This window comes from Sturnus vulgaris, chromosome 2 (genome assembly GCF_052056855.1).
Source record: "Sturnus vulgaris isolate bStuVul1 chromosome 2, bStuVul1.hap1, whole genome shotgun sequence".
NCBI classification, from domain to species: domain Eukaryota; kingdom Metazoa; phylum Chordata; class Aves; order Passeriformes; family Sturnidae; genus Sturnus; species Sturnus vulgaris.
The window spans coordinates 67,827,774-67,844,377 of record NC_142244.1 but is presented as its reverse complement, the minus strand read 5'-3'; the positions used below and the strand labels follow the sequence as shown (position 1 = coordinate 67,844,377).

The following is a 16,604-nucleotide window of genomic DNA, read 5'->3' as shown; positions in this document are numbered from 1 at the left end:
TTCCTTTCAGCAGGAGTTTTGTCTACTGCTATGATAGTAAAAGGAAAGAGGGAAGGAAAGCAGAGCAGCTGGGTTGTGCTCTAATGAAGCAGGCTTACTTGAGTCTTGAGCTAGAAATAGAGAAATATTACTGTCAGTAACCTAAGAAAAATTGGTTGTGCTTCTTGGTTGTTCTCCAACAGTGTACAGATTTAAAAATTGAGGTTTCCTGTGATGTTTTTTCTGTATTGTGTTTTCAGGAAGAACAGGTTGCCTTCTTTCAGGAAACAACTTTCTTTTTACTAAACTTGTATTTTACTAAAGGCATTCTTTGGGAAATTTTGTATAGCATGAGCAAAACAGTTGCTAAAAACTTTTTCAACTGTAAGCTTTCTTTAAAATGGATATTTTCTCAGTAATGGCATCATTTCTACCTGCGCTCTCTTTCATTTTCCCTCTCAGAATACATATATTGGAAAGTAAATGTCCCCATTAGTAGTACAGACCTGTAACTTTCAATAGTGTGGATTTATATGCACTTAGTATCTGTTTGCAGGGCTTTTATGCTTGCAGGCTCTTTGTTTCCTGTATTCTCCATGGTAAAAAAAAAAAAAATTCTTCCAGCAAGATCCAATATAATAAAAAGTTCTGTCAGCAATGTGAACATGTAAAATGTATCAGTATGTGTCCAAGTCATTAAAATATGACTATGTGTAGCTAGGAGAACTCTGCTCGAGTTAATCATCGGTTTTCCAGGAACAGCTGGAACAAACTGCTCCCTCTGTTTGGGCATGCAAAGCTGAAAAAGCAGTGAATGCAACATTAGCTCTGTATGGGAGAGAGCAGTCCAACCAGCATCTTTTTCTGTTGCACAGCAAGACTATTTAGAGGCAGAATAGGTCGAAGATATGGGGTAGGGGGCAGAAAGTGTAGTTTGTCAAGGAAGTGTGATGGCTGCTAACTTATGATGGAAGTTTATAGTGGTACCATTATTACTGTAGCTGTCAGGTGCCTGGCATGACCAGTGTGATGAACCTTAAAAAAAATCAGCTTTCCTTCAACAGTTTTCTCTGGATTTTAGGAAGTGCTTGGAACTTGAAATAGGGTTTATAAAATGATCATCTTTGTGTTGAAATGAGTTTCAGAAAGGATGAGAATGACTTTAGGTGTGAATTTTCTGCTGTGCTACACTACAGTAAATTGTATTTTTACACGATGAGAGAAACTCTATGAGATCTTAGTTACATTTCAAAGACACTGTACAAAGCAATGAATAGATTTGAAAAAGTATTTTAAAAAATACTCCTTTGATTGGAGGATATTGTGCAGAACACAAGAAAACAGAACAAAATATTCAGTGTTGTAGATACTATCAGGCAAATCAGCTATCAATTTTTACTTTTACTTTTTTCTTTTACTTCAATTTTTATTTGTATTTATCATTTTTTGGAGATTTAGAGATTTTGGATTTTCAGGGAAAAATAAAAATGTGAGAAAAACAGCCTTGCAGATGCCGAGGTCAGTGCAGGTATGGGAGGAGGTGCTCCAGGTGTTGGACCTGAGATTCCCTGGCAGCCCGTGGTGCAGACCAGGGAGAGGCAGCTGTGCCCCTGCAGCCCAGGGATGTTCTTGGTCCAGCAGAGATCCACCTCTGCCCATGGAGGACCCCAGCCTGGAGCAGGTGGGTGCCTGAAGGAGGCTGCGACACTGTGGGAAGCCTGTGCTGGAGCAGAAATCTGACTGGAGGTGTGGAACCCACACAGGAGCAGATTTCCTGGTAGGACTTGTGACCTCGGAGGCAGCATGCTGAAAGTCCTCGAAGGAATGCACCCTATGGAAGGGACCCACACTGGAGCAGGGCAAGAGTGTAAGCAGTCCTCCCCCTGAGGAGGAAGGAGCGGCCAAGTGGGATGAACTTACTACAACCCCCATTCCCCAACTCCCTGTGCTTCTGAGGGAGGGGAGGTAGAGAAATGGCGAGTAAAGTCGAGCCCAGAAAAAGGGAATTGCTGGGGAAGATGTTTTAAGATATGTGTTTTATTTCTCATTATCCTCCTCTTCTGATGGTTAAGTATATTAAATTAATTTCGCCATGTTGACTGGTTTTTGCCTGTGATGGTGATTTTTGAGTGATCTCTTGAGTCATAGATTAGGTGTCTCAAAAGCTGTTAAAATGAGATCTGAAATTCTGAATTAAGACAAAGCAAAAACACACACAGAGCAAACAAAACCCCCCTCTAAAATACAAAACTGATCTCAAAAGACTAAATTGAATCAATTATCATATGTGAAACTAAATGAAGTCAGGTCCACAAACTTACTCTTTACCAAAAGCAAGCTTTGGGGAATTTTGCATAACTTGAGCAAAACAGTGGCTAACAAATTTTTTGACAGCAGCAATACATCTCTAAGTGAATCTGGTAAAATTTAAAAGTCCTATTTGATATTCTGTTGTTTTTTTGGTTTTTTTTTTTTTTATGTGGCACTTCTACCTGCTGAAACTCTGGGCAGAGCCTGTAGCTGCAGATATGATTGCTGGTAGCAGAATGAGAAGCATAGCTTTTGTTCACATACAGAACTTCAGCCTTGCTGTTGCAATAAGAAAATGGTTTTACGTCTTTACAAAACTCCCTCTTGCCTTTTTGCAAGTGATCACTAATGAGAGCCATGACTTCTGACAGTCCATCTTAGATGGTGCAATTCCACAGGCTATTGATTTCTAAGCATTCAATAAGTAATTTTTAGGGAATGGATTGTGTGAAGATTTTTTTTCACTCTTACATATGGAATACTTTTTCTTTGCAAGTTATAAATAGCAAAGCAACGTTTCTTTCACTGAAGAACTGGATATATTTTGTTTCTTGACTATGTATTTTGGGTATTTACTCAATAGTATACACTAAATTAAATTGAACAAGTTTTGGATAACTTTGCGTGATCAGTCCTGCATAAGTAAACACTGAAAAACCAATTAAATAAAACAGGATTTAATATACCAGCAATGATGAAATTATATGACATTTTCTGGTTAAAGAGTTCTTAATTTGTGGTCACAGACTTGAGTGGAATGAAGAAAAAATGTATTCAAATTGAGTATTTAAAATACCTAAGTACTTTGCAAAGTTTTCTGCTATACACAGTGATATGAATCTGTTGTTTTCTGCACCTCTATAAATATAATTTCCAGAATGGAAACATTTCTAAATCTAAGCCTCTGTTTACACAGAGTAATGTGGTATAATTTCAAGTGATGCAAATTCTCTATTTCAAAGTACTTTTTTATTCTTTTCTTTAGAATATGGTTTAACTACTGTTTTTACTAATTACTTAACAAGAAAGATATAGGTAGCTGAATCTGTGTGTGAAGTCCCTTTCCCCTGCCATTTTCTCTTTAACTCTTTGATAATGTTACTGAAAGCTAAAGGTTTTCATTTATCTATTCTTCAAATCAGTGTCTTTTTTCTAGTAAAAGAGGACCATTTTGGAGTCAGATGTTTTAGATTCTCTAGGTTTTTATTTCTGTTTGCACTATTTTCAGATCTATGATGCCTCAAAGATTGGGTTTTTTCTCTACACCTTCAGGCTCTGTAATAATTTCTCTTTTAAGAGTAGGATGCTGTTCTTAGCATTGAAAAATAGTCTGTACAAATTTGCTAAGGTTTTGCTAAGGTTTTTTTCCTTTTTTTTTTTTAAATTTTTATGCAATATGCATTCTGTTTTGCCATTTCATAAAAAAAGCTTTCAAGATTATTGATTATTTGCAATGTTGATAATTTTTGTGAGCCTTTTAGTATTCTCATGGTGCAGTCACCCTTCATAGCATTGCTGTAGTCTTGAGAAAGTTAATAGCTCAGAAACAAGGAAATCAAACCTAAGTAACTTAAAGTGTTTTAGGCTGGACAACTCCCAAATGTTTGAAATTTCCACACTGAGTTCAGCCTTTGCACTTGCCAGCTGAGGAAGATTATTGAAAAAGTCCACCTGGAGTCTGTCCAGTTCACTGATTACAAGACTTTGAAGTACACAAATGCTGAAAAGATTTTTGAAAGACTTAGGGAATTTTCAGTCAAATTTGTCTTGGAGTTGCTGCTGAATGCAGTCAAAAAACCTCTCACTCCATTTGTGGTTCGATTTGCTTGCACCTAAACAAGAGCAATATATGCAAAGAGAAAATGTGACTTTCATATTGCTGATTGTCCCTGAGTACCTATATATGCCTTTCATAAACTGGTAATTGGTAATAAATGGTATTTGCTTTACCTAATTCTTCCTTTAACAAGTTGCTAATATTAAAGCATTGATTATGCAGACAGAGCATAAAAGAAACAGAGATAGCTCCTGAATAAGATAAGTAGCAGGCTTTTTATCTCGGCTTTTTTAGAAGATAAATAAAAGATTAACTTATTGTCTTTTACCAAGCTTGTTGCTTGCTATTTTTAATGATAAATATTTAAAATATGCTTTGGTCTTTGGTGGCTTGCTTTCGAGCAGTCATTTACTGACTTGCTAAGTGACAGATACACTGACTTAGTGGGTAGAAAGAGTTGCTTATAAATGGCTAGCAGGAAAGAGAGCAAAATTTGTGGCAAGCACTGCCTAGCAATTCAAGAACAAAATAGGCTAAGCTTATTACAGTGCAGTCTTACTTCACAGGACCAGCATAAATTCAATCAGGACACTACTCTTTTTCTGACCTGGGAAAGACTGCATTTTGAATAGCCAAAAGATTTAGAACTAGTATCCTATCTGTTCAAATTTAAGCTGACATAGACCTACCTTCTGAACTAACAAACACTATGAACCCATTTAGATCTGCTCATTCCTGTTACTTTCCTTTCTCGGAACTGCTGTTGTTGTCACTTCTGAATTCCCCAGAGGAGAGGAAGGAACGTGTCTGTTTAAACCTATCAACCTCATTTATTAGGCATTAATTTATTTCTTGTAAATTACTTGACATTCTAAATCCCCAGCAATACAGCTGAAATAATCTGGGTACGGCTACAAACGTGAAATGGAAAAGAAAAAGAAAAGCTGAAATATCTGCTCACTGCCCATCCTAATGAGCTTAGCTCTATCATTAGAGCTTCATGGGAAAGCATCAGTTGATCAATCAAAGATGTGAAAATAAACTTGGATTTCTCATCAACATAATTGGGGTCCTGATTACATAGAAACACATAAGCAAATTGTGTCACTCACAGAATGAATGTGTTCGTTTTATTCACCAGGAAATATCTGGCACAAAGTACGTGACAATATAATAAGATTACCTGTAGCAGAATTAAGCAAATGTTTCTTTCTAAATCACTGTTTTATAACTGTTTCTGTTGAGGAATCACATTTAATAACGTTTTGCCAGTTCGATTTCCTATAGACAGGCATATTGTAACCTTTGCAGCATAAAAATAACAATATCAATTGATTGAAACCAACTGGTAATTTCTTCGTGTCCAACTTAGTGTTGGAAAAGTGGATTTACTTATTTTAAATGAAGTTTAAGTAAAGTGAAGTTACTTAATTTTAAATGATAACTCATCCTGTTAAGTTAGTACCTGTACATAGCAAAAGTAGGTGTTAGGGCAGTGAAATAGAGAAGTATCTGCTTTAGTTCCCTGTGAAATTATCTGCATGCCACCTTCAATTATGCAGGATTCCAGCTACTTTAAAAGATTGCTCCTTAAACCTGCTGAGCCCTGTACAGTGACTATAGGAGACTATGTGGAACACTTTTGGACAAAAGATAATTCAAAAGCAAATTGCTAGAATATCTCAAGAATTTAGTTTGGGTCTTTTTGGTTATTATTATTTATATATATATATATAAATGTGTTTCACTCTGATTTTTAAGAATTATTATGTTTGTGCAATTTTCAGTTCATAAATTGAATTTTTCATTTTTTTTTCCCCAGCACCAGCAATGTAGACTGCATTTTCTTACTCATCTTTCAATATAATTTTTTTAGTGTAATACCTACTGAATTTAAACCTTGAGTGAGGAAACTGTTGTATTATTACTGTAAATAAAAAACATTTCTTATGTACTCCTTGATGTTTATATTTCAGTAGAATATATAAAATTAAGTTGGTTTGAATTAATACATTAATAATATATATGTCATTATGGATTATATATAAATAATATATAAATAATAATATGTCTCATATGATGGACTAAGGTTGTCTATTGCTCTTCTATTGATTATCTAAACTCTTTTGTATATATCTAGTTGAAGAAAAAGTTTTATCTGTGAAATCCTTAATTTTCAGCACTACAAGTCTATATATATAATCTTAATGCCTTTATTTGAATCCATCTCATTACATATTTGTAAAAGAGGGTATCATCTGTGTTGAGAGCTATTTAGAAATTCTAGCATGGTTTCCTACTTTCTTCAAGGACTAGTGCTTCCTGACACTTTGATACTTTGATCTTCCAGTGTAACACTGAACTGAGTAACTTCAAACTAGGAATAAATGGCTATATAATGCGAAAAAAAGATCTGTTTATTTTTCTTTTCTTTTTTTTTTTTTCCTTTTAAGTATAGACATCATTATTTTGTAGGCTAAATTCAGACTTGATTAAGAAGTCTTTTGGATAAAATGTTTGTATCTTATTTTTCATTGTGAAAATAATCAGGATTCATTACAAATTAAGTCAATTGGAATTTTATTTTTCTTTCCCAAGGGGTGTAAAATGAATGTGAGTTTGAGAAAGTGAACTAGAGCAGGTGCTCAGAATCAGTGGAAAGATAGGATTGCTTTTTCCATATCTCTCCCAATGCAGTAAGATTTTTCTGTCTTGTACTTACAGTGATGAGAAGAGGGAAAGGATGCATTGATTTACTTGTTTCAGATTCTAGAAGCTGTGATGGAATCAACACTTGGCCACATCTTACCAACATGGAGTTTCTCTTGTTGTTTACAGACTGTCAGGAGCCAGCCACCCCTTGCCACCCCACTGTGACATGGATTCGTGTAGCTCCGAGGAATTCTACCAGGCTGTTCACCACGCAGAGCAAACCTTCAGGAAAATGGAGAGCTACTTGAAGCAGCAGCAGCTCTGTGATGTTATCCTGATTGCTGGCGATCGCAAGATACCTGCACATAGGTATGAAATAAGCATAAAATACTGAAATTACAAAAATAAATGTTTTAGGTATGTGTAATTCTTTAGAACAGTGTTTCCTGTTAACCGTTATGATTCTTTCCTCTTGCTTTAAACACAAATATAAGTGGCTGAAAAAGGTGGGTTTGAAGTTTGGGGCTTTGAAAGTAAGGGTTTCTTTGTACAGATTTCAAAAGTTCAAGTAGCACTCAACTAGCAAACTGATGGTGAGTGTCACTAACAATTCTCCCCACTGTGATGCTATTCTTATGTGAAGAGAATGGAAATTTTTGAAATGGGATGCTGTATAGCTACACTGAACACAGCATCATTTCTAGCTTAAGATCTTGATCCTCTGATAAGTCTGTTGTACAGAGTCTCTCAGGCACTTATAGTAGAATACTGAACAGTTTCTTCCTATGGCCTGTGCCTTTCAATAAGCTGAAAGATTTCTTATTTGCTTTTAATTACAGTTATTTGGATAAAAATTAAAATTACATTATAATTTCTAAAGTTCTGTAAGATTGGTATTAAAGCAGTTGGTATTTATAAAATTATGCTTGCTTTTGGATAAAAATTAGAGCTTAAAATAGTTATTCTTAATTGAGATTTTGATCTCAGAAATAGAGAATAATTCAGAATTTCCAGGTGAGCAAGTATTTTTGTGTCTGAACTCTGCATAAGGATGCAAACCAAGGGTAATTTTTCCCTGCTTATGTCCTGATTTCTCTGGTGAGATACTAAATTCAGAGCAGGATTATGATTCCCCAGCAGGAAGTCAGGAAAACAGCCAGTGCATTTCTGAACTTATAAATTAACTTCTTGGTTCAGAGGAATACTTTAAGAGCATCTTGGAAACTTGGACCTTACAGAGATCCCTGAATGACTGTGGACACAGAGATTGCTACACAAAGATGCTGGATAGTCTATTTTCCAACTTGTATAACAGTAAGTAAAAGAAAAAATGATGCAATATACAAGACTGCAGGGCCAAAGTTATTGTCCAAATGCTAAGAAGTAAAACCAGACAGAACCTTCATTAAAATATTTCAATCATAGGGTTTTTAAAATTAGTTTTTTTCTGTTCCTCTACTATTTTTAATACAGCTATTCATATTTGGATGCACACCTTTTAGTAGTAAATTTAATTTCACATTTTTCATTTCAATTCTACAGTATATACAAATCCTTCCTAAGCTGGAAACATGCCCTAATAAGAAGACTAACCATGAAATAATATCCATAATCTTCTTTAGATTTTCTAATAAACCTTTGGACACCTTTACAGTTAATTTTCTACTTCTTTATGGTCTGCACTCAAAAGTCCAAATCTCAAATAACTGAAAAAGTTTTAATAGTGTTTATTCTATGTTGGTTTAGACAGGTGTGGCTGGACAAGCACAGCGAGCTGTTTATTTTACTGTAGTCATTACAATCCTAGAAATTACAGATTCAATTCTCCCTGCTCAAAGCAGGGTTAACTGCAAGTAATCATACATATTTAGTTTTTAAATATCATCTCCTGTGGACATTCCTCTCTTGTTAGCCTGTTCCAGGTTTTGTTATCCTCACTTTTTAGTGATCCAGCACGTGTTTCCAGGCAAATTTACTCCATGGTCTTCGTGAGGCAAACGAGTCTATAGGTGCCACACCTTTCTTTTTATGCATGGACATGGAAATTGACTTTTTTGAGCAGTGCACAAAATCCTTCAAAACTTTTGCGTTTGCTCCAAGTTATTTACATAAACCCTTCTTTATTATCAAATCCCTTGCTGTCTTCATCTGTACCTGGCCTTTTGTCCTCTCTAATTCCATTTTTGTGTGTTGACAAAATGCTTCTATATTTCTCCCACATCATTCATCTCTGCTTTCATTTTCCATGTACTCCTGTTGCGCATTTGGGAAGTAAATATTGTTCAGGGCTATAGTGACATGATCAGAGCACCAATTGTTTCCAAGGTAAATGAAAATTGTTAATCAAGCAATAATAGCATGGGTCAACATAAAATTAAGAATATGTGGTTGCCCTCAATGATTTGGTTGTTTTGAGTGAAGGCAACTTACATGAATTGCACTAGTTTTAGATATTGTACTTGAAATGCTGTATTCTACAGCTGCTGAAGAAACATCAAAAATGCTACGAAGAAAAGAGCTGAAGTCCCTGCAAATGATAGATATACCTTAATATTTGCACTGGAGAGTTGATTAATGCTTCCACTTGGGGCTGTATAAGTGTTAGAGCATCTGTAAATTCAGATTTTAGTTTAAGACATTTTGATTAGTAATGCTGCACAATATAGGAACAATATAGGAACTCTGTGCTAAAGGGAAACAAAAAAAGAACAAATGTGATATAAAGCTAAAATTCACCTGCCCCTATCCAATTAAAACAAAACACTCCCATGTAACACAGACTGGATTCAATAAAACAGAAAATTCAATAAAACCAGAAAATCCAAAGATGTAGAAGGGGAGTTGCATCCTCAGCTTACAGTTCTGACTTTTTGAGAAACCAAGAAATCTACTTTTGTTGTTGTTATAATATAGTCAAGTATAGTTGAGTATATAATGAGAAATCCAAGTTTTTATTTTCTGTTTTCTCTTAATATAAAAAACACCAGTTTTTTTCTTTCCAGTACTTAAGAAAAGGATCACATGGGACTCTTACCGTGGCAGAAAAGGTAGTACAGAACTATTGGAAAATTACCAATAACAAAGAAATACTTTAGTAAGATTACCCAACTCTTTCTACAAGTATTTGAATGGCATGTGAAGATAAATTTAATTAAACTCCTTCAGCAAAATGCAGTAAGCATTGTCTGTCTCGGTGCTCTGAGTGGTAACAACTTTTTCAATGCATTTGGAGTGCTACTACAGAGATATAAAGTTTTAAAAATTTGTATTAGTAAAATGAGGAAAAATTAATGGAGAAAGTTTAGCTGAAAGGCAAGATGAAAGAATAAAGAACCAGGCACAAAAGAAAGGAAAGTCTAAAAGCAGGAAGTGAAAGAAAAAAATGCACATTATATAGTCTGAAGCCTTGTTTTCTGGCACTAGTCAGTAACAGATGCATGTGGAGAACGCACAGTAAAAGCAGTACAGCAGCCCTATGTTATTCTCAGATATCTGTAAGGTTTGAGGAACTTCCCATATCAAATACTGCATCTGAATAGAGTTGTTTAACACAATCCGCTGTCCTTGAATTTAAAAACAATTCATTCAAGTAATGTGTTTGGGAAAGAACAACAACAGCAAAAAATCCTGCTATCAGAGGAGCAGCAAGGCAGTTTAGATAAGCTTTTAATATTAACCTAGATTGCCAATCTTGATATGGGGGTTTGGGTTGCTGGCAAGTTGAACATGAGTCATCAGTACCCGAGCAGCAAAGGACCAGCCATGCCTTGGGGGGCACCAGGCACAATATCACCAGCCCATCAATGGGTGATTGATTGTCCCTCTCTGCTCTGTGCTGGTACAGCGTCACCTTGAGTATTCTGTGCAGTTTTGGGAGCCACAATATAAGGATATCACACTGCTGGAGTGTGTCCAGAGGAGGCCATCCAAGGTGGTGAAAGGTTTGGAAGGAGAAATGTACAAGGAGAGCAGCTGAGGTCACTGGGCTTGTTCACCCTACAAAAAAGAAGGCTGAGGGATGACCTCATCACAGTCTCCAGCTTCCTGGAGGGCAAGAGCACAGGGGGAGGTGGTGATCTCACCTGTCTGGTGACCAGTGACGGGACCCAAGGAAATGGAATGAAGTCGGGGGAAGTTCACATTGAATATTAGGAAAAGGTTCTTCAGCAGAAGGGTGGTAAGTCATTCCAACAGGCTTTCAGGGAAGTGATAACTGTTCCAGGAGCATCTGATCATGCACTTAATCACATGGTTTGTTTTGTTTTAGAAGCCTTAAGGGTCCTTTTCCAGCTAGAGGTATTTTATTACTGTATTAAACCAGAATACTGATGCTGCTACTTTATGGACTGGAAGAAGGTGCAGGAACTGAAATGGACTTCAAAGGGTGAAAGAACCTAGTCTCTAGCTTTGAAACCATTCCCCCTTGTCCTATCACTACATGATCATATAAAGGGTCCCTCTCCACCTTTCTTATAGGTTCAGGTACTGGAAGGCAGCAATTAAGTCATCCCTAAGTCTTTTCTAGGCTGAAAAAGCTGAATTGCCACAATCTTTCCAGATGATAGAGGTGCTCCACCCCTCTAATCATTTTGGTGGCTCCAGACTCGCTCTAACAGGTTGATATCCTTCCGGTGCTGTGAATTATACCACTATACATTGAATGTGAGATTTTATTTCTTTCAGAAGTCAGACCTTAAAATTGCAGCTTTTAAAAAGAATATCTATATGAGTCGATAGCGAGAGATATATATGCATGCTTTCACAAAGCCATCTGTCAAAAGGTAAATGAAAATTAAAATGTAGTGTGGAAAAATTCTAAATATTACCACTTTCCCCCTAGAATCTTTGGAAATGAAAGCTGTTTTTATGCAGTACTCCAGGTGGGGTCTCACAGAGCAGAGCAGAGGGGCAGAATCCCCTCCCTGCCCTGCTGCCCACGCTGCTTTGGATGCAGCCCAGGACATGTTTGGTTTCTGGGCTGGGAGTGCCCATGGCTGGGTCATGTCCAGCCTCTCATCCACCAGCACCCCCCAAGCCCTTCCCAGCAGGGCTGCTCTCTATCCATTCATCTCTCAGCCTGGATTGATACCGGGGGTTGCCCTAACCCTGGTGCAGCACCTTCCACTGGGTCTTGTTAAACCTCATGAGATTCTTATGGACCTAGCTCTCAAGAATATTCAGCTCCTATGTGTACTAGCATAATATACTTGGAGTAAAAATCGTGTCTTGCCTATGAGTTTTCAGTCCAAGTAACATCTGATATTCTACTCAGTTGGCAGTAAAATACTCTAAGAATTTTCTTAAAGATTTTAAGTGATCATTTTTTACTTCTTTTAATTAATAAATGCACAATCAGTGTTGAGGCAATTCTCTATTAAAGGTGTATATGAAAACAGTTTTGAAAGTGGCAAATAAATATTCTGTAATAAACTAAAATAAAATCTGATATCCTGGGAAAAAAGGTCACAACCCTAATCATTCATATGGATTACTTATAAAAGAAACCAGAATTTTATAAGGTTGAAATTAGTCATAAAGGGAAAGAAGTCCCTTAATCTGGAGAAAATCTTTCTGGGTTCACAAACTCATTTTAAGCCATGAGTTACCTGCTATGAGTCTCAAGGATGAAAGAGTTTATTATGTATTCTCACTGCCAAATCAGAAGTAGAAAAAAGTGACATCCTCATCCACCTGACCTTTCTTGATTAATAGGTCAACATGCCTTTAAGACAAGATTTAGGGCTGTTTGGAGCCTTCTGATGTGCAAAAAGCAGCAGATCATTACAAATTAATTGATCTCTTTGATTTCTCACTTTTGATCTTCCATCTCAACACTGGAACACAATAAAGATTTACAAAAGGTGTCACCTTTCAGAATTAAGTGTAATTAGCAAGTTCCTCTCACTTCAGTTCAACTTGCAGAGCACTTCCCAAGGTAGAAGTTAGTGTCTTGAAATCAGTTAACTCCTTTTGGTTATAGTAAGTTGATGAAAAATCTGATTCAGTATTTCTGTTAACTATTGATTAACATAAGACACTTTGAAAAAACAATCATTTTTTTTATCATTCTCTTCAAAAGCTTGTCTTGCTTCTGTAGACGAGCTGCTACATTACAGGACCTTTCTGCTCATTTAAGCCATCTTCTTTGATAGGTGGTATAAACCAGTAAGGATAAACCTTTAAGAAAAATGAGTAATGCTGAGGACCTGTATCTCATTTATTTTTTCTTCTTTTTTCCACTTTGGACTGGATCATGTGTGTTCCTGTAGACTGAATTCTCCTTTGCAGCTGAAATCTATTAGATAACTTCTTTGACTTTCCTCACCCAAACCGTGGAAAATCACATATTTTTATAGAAGTTTGTGAAAGACATTTAATCCTTCCATTATTTATTTTCTGCCCTCCCTCTGTTGTTTTTTGTATGTTTGTTTTATATTTGACAATACATATACAGTAAGTTTTTATAATAAGTAACTGCTGAACATACATTATGTGAATTTAAAATCCAAGATGTTACTGTCTGAAAATATTTCCACTGATCATTAACTGATGTATTAAAATTTCTGTTCATTCATTTGTCCTTTTTTTTAGTGCAGCCAAGGGTTTTGGCCTTGCTTTTGGCAAGTGACCAAGTTGAATACCCATAGCTGAATTTAAATTATGGCTAGTAAATCTGAAGCAACAGCTAATTCAAAATGGTCTCAAATGAAAATCTCAATCACATACCTAAATTACATCTCTGCTATCTGTGAGAATTTTTCTCATAGAAAATCATCATTATTTAATACTGTTTTTCCTGTCTTTTATTTTTGTGATGCTTTTATTAAAACATCTATGAACAATAAACTCATTTATAAATAAGCAGTCAGAAAAAGAGAAGAAGAATTGCAAAGATAATAATATATAAATAAGATAAATGGAATAAATAAACAAATGTAAAAGTACATGTTCCTCAATGATGAAAAAAATGTAAATTAGGAGTTCCTGGTGGCAGCACCAAAGTTTATTTCGAAGTTCATCTTTTTGTAGTCATCCATTGTCTTTTGTTGTTACATAAATATAATGTGAACCATTTATGAATTAGGATGTTTACTTCTAAAATTCATTGATTGCTAGAGTTGAGCACGACATGAAAAGTGATAAAACTACTATACCTATTTAGTCATTTCCCATCATTAGAGGCAAAGATCATATATATGTCTTCAAGCTGCCCTAGTTGTTGATAAAATATAGCAGCTTAAAGCACCGTAAAATTATTAAGTCAATTCAAGCTGACATATTTTGCTTAGTTATTGAGATGACCTAAGAGAGCAAAGGCAATCAATTAGCATGGTGGCTGATAAGAATTAACTTGTTTATCTTGGTTATTTTTTTAAAAAATAATTTGCCCTGATAAAACTAGCTAACAATATACAAAATGCTAATTGTTTTTCTTTTGGTTACCAAGTTGTCCAGTTTTGATTGTTTTGTCTTTTATTTATATGTTTGTGTATCATGTTTTCAAATTAGTCCAGAAATGGGACCATTTTAATGGAAGAACGTGGAGCACTATTTATAGGTGTACCACTTTTACATCTCAAGATCATCTGTGAATATTCAGTCCTAACAAGATAAAAATGTCACTGTAGATGGTATTTGGAAGCATGCCTTAACTTAAAGCTCCAATAACTACAGTCATATCTGATACTTGCTGTGATATTGATTTTTTCTATATTAGATCCCTAAACAATAACCTATGCACATTTTGTAGGTATTTTCAAATTATATTCCTTGGACAAGTTTATTAACAAAAACATATTACACAGTGATTCTATTACATATTTTTAGTGACTAGCATGCTAAACTACTTATAGTTTATTGGAGAGTTTACAGATTGCTTAAAGTCACATGCTATTATTAAAGTTTATAACAAATAAGCACAAAGCACTTTATTCTTTATGAGCAAAGAAGAGTACCTCTGGAGTCTGAAATGCCTGTCAATTTTAAGTTGTCTTTGATACTGAGAGCTTATCTTGTTAACATTTGGGACAACTGCATGATTGGAAGATTGTCAGAAAGACTGAGTGCTAATTTCTATGTCTGTTTTATAGTCATATGCTAAAGTGCTACTTGGTTCATATCACAGGAGGCAAAACCAAATTAGAATTAAATGTCATTCTGTGTTTTGCAGCCAATGTGCATTAATAATATATTCCCCCTATTAATTTTTAATGATTATGAAAATAATTTTTAAAGAAGTTTATAAATACATGAAATTTCTAATACATATATCCAAGCAAATTACACCAGTTTCTAACTTTTTTACAGACTTGTCCTCAGTTCTGTCTCTGACTACTTTGCTGCCATGTTTACAAGTGATGTTTGTGAAGCCAAGCAAGAGGAGATCAAAATGGAAGGCATAGACCCCAATGCACTGTGGGACCTTGTTCAGTTTGCATATACAGGTATTGTGGTGCATACATTATGTACTTCCTATGGAGGCACATGTTGATATTTTTGTTTACTACATTCCAATTAATTGTATTTTTGTTTAATTTTTTTCTTTTTAATCTTAATCATCCTAAAGGTTTATTTACCATTACTAGGGATTAATTCAGATAATTTTTTTTCTCCAAACTGTTCAATATTTCAGACTTGCCAAGTTCAGTAGGACAATCAAGTAAATGATTTTTTTCTTGGTTTCCAAATGTTTAAAAAGAGTGCCTCACACCCATATAATTCAAATTCCATAAGCTCATTGAAGGATCAATTGTATTTTTTGAAGAATAATCCTATGTTGCTGTCTTAATCAAATCTCAGTTTAAATAATTGCATAAATCTTATAAGATTTGAAAGAAAAAAAGAATTTGAAATTTAAATAAGAAAATATTTTAAATGGTTTTATTATGAGCCTGATGTTTTCACTTTCATTTCCTTTCATATGCTGGTACTCTGTTTTGAAGTGTAAACTTATGAATAACTCACAATTCAGAGTCAGTAACTCAAAGCCCTCTTCTGAATAGTTTTTACATTTTAATGCATTATAAATTTGGGATTTATCCTTCTTAAGCAACTTGTTATGCACATTGTAACTGAAGTGCATTAATCTGAAAGAACGAATGTTAATGTTACAAAATCAGGTAATTAAAAGAGTGGAAATGCCTATACGATTTGCCTTGAATCACATAGGTATAAAAGATACACTGTTTTCTCTTTGTTTCCCAAAAGGCATCCTTATATTGTTTAAATGAATCATATTTTATCATGATGAATCTATTGTATATTTGATTTAGATTCAATTTTAAATGGATACCCCAAACTCTGCAGTTTTAATCTGCTCTAAATACACATATAATAATTTAATCACAAGTTGCTGTTCGCTTTGATATATTTAATCAGGATATGTGCAGGGTTTTTTTGTAACATAATAGCTTTACCATCTTAATAGAAAACAGAAACAACAAATAAACATAATTTAGGCTAAAAATACACTTTTTGAGACTAATGTTTGAGAAAGAAATGTTCTGGGAATGTAAGACCAGGATTTATGTACTGCTCTGCATGTTAAAAGGGTAGTGCCTACTCCCGTCAGCTGTGGCTTTGCCAGTCAGGAATGTGCATCATCTGGAGAGTTTCAAGCTAGGGATCCATGAAATGAAATAGCTCACATAAGAAGGATACCATCTGATTCCTTGGTGAATGAATGGCACAGGAATACTGGGGCAAAATCAAGAATACCGTGGCACAGAACAGCAAAAAAGAGTTTGGGTAATGTTAAATCATTTTGTAAGAGGAAGGTTAAAGAGGAGGTAAGAGAAGGGACAGTGTTGTTCTCCTGGAAGGAAAACTGTGGAAATACTCAAGTGCTATATGGTTCTTTTGCCTCAGATTTCACTAAAATATCACC

The 16,604-nt window shown here is 35.1% G+C and overlaps 1 protein-coding gene across 1 annotated transcript in view; it reads left to right on the top strand.

Moving 5' to 3' along the window:
- The window catches only part of KLHL1 (kelch like family member 1), a 183,932-nt gene that overhangs the window by 46,288 nt on the left and 121,040 nt on the right, over positions 1-16,604 (top strand). Inside the window, exons 2-3 of the mRNA XM_014895354.2 lie at positions 6,905-7,087; positions 15,026-15,162. Of these exons, the coding sequence (XP_014750840.1) occupies positions 6,905-7,087; positions 15,026-15,162 (320 nt within the window). The remainder of the gene's footprint in view (positions 1-6,904; positions 7,088-15,025; positions 15,163-16,604) is intronic.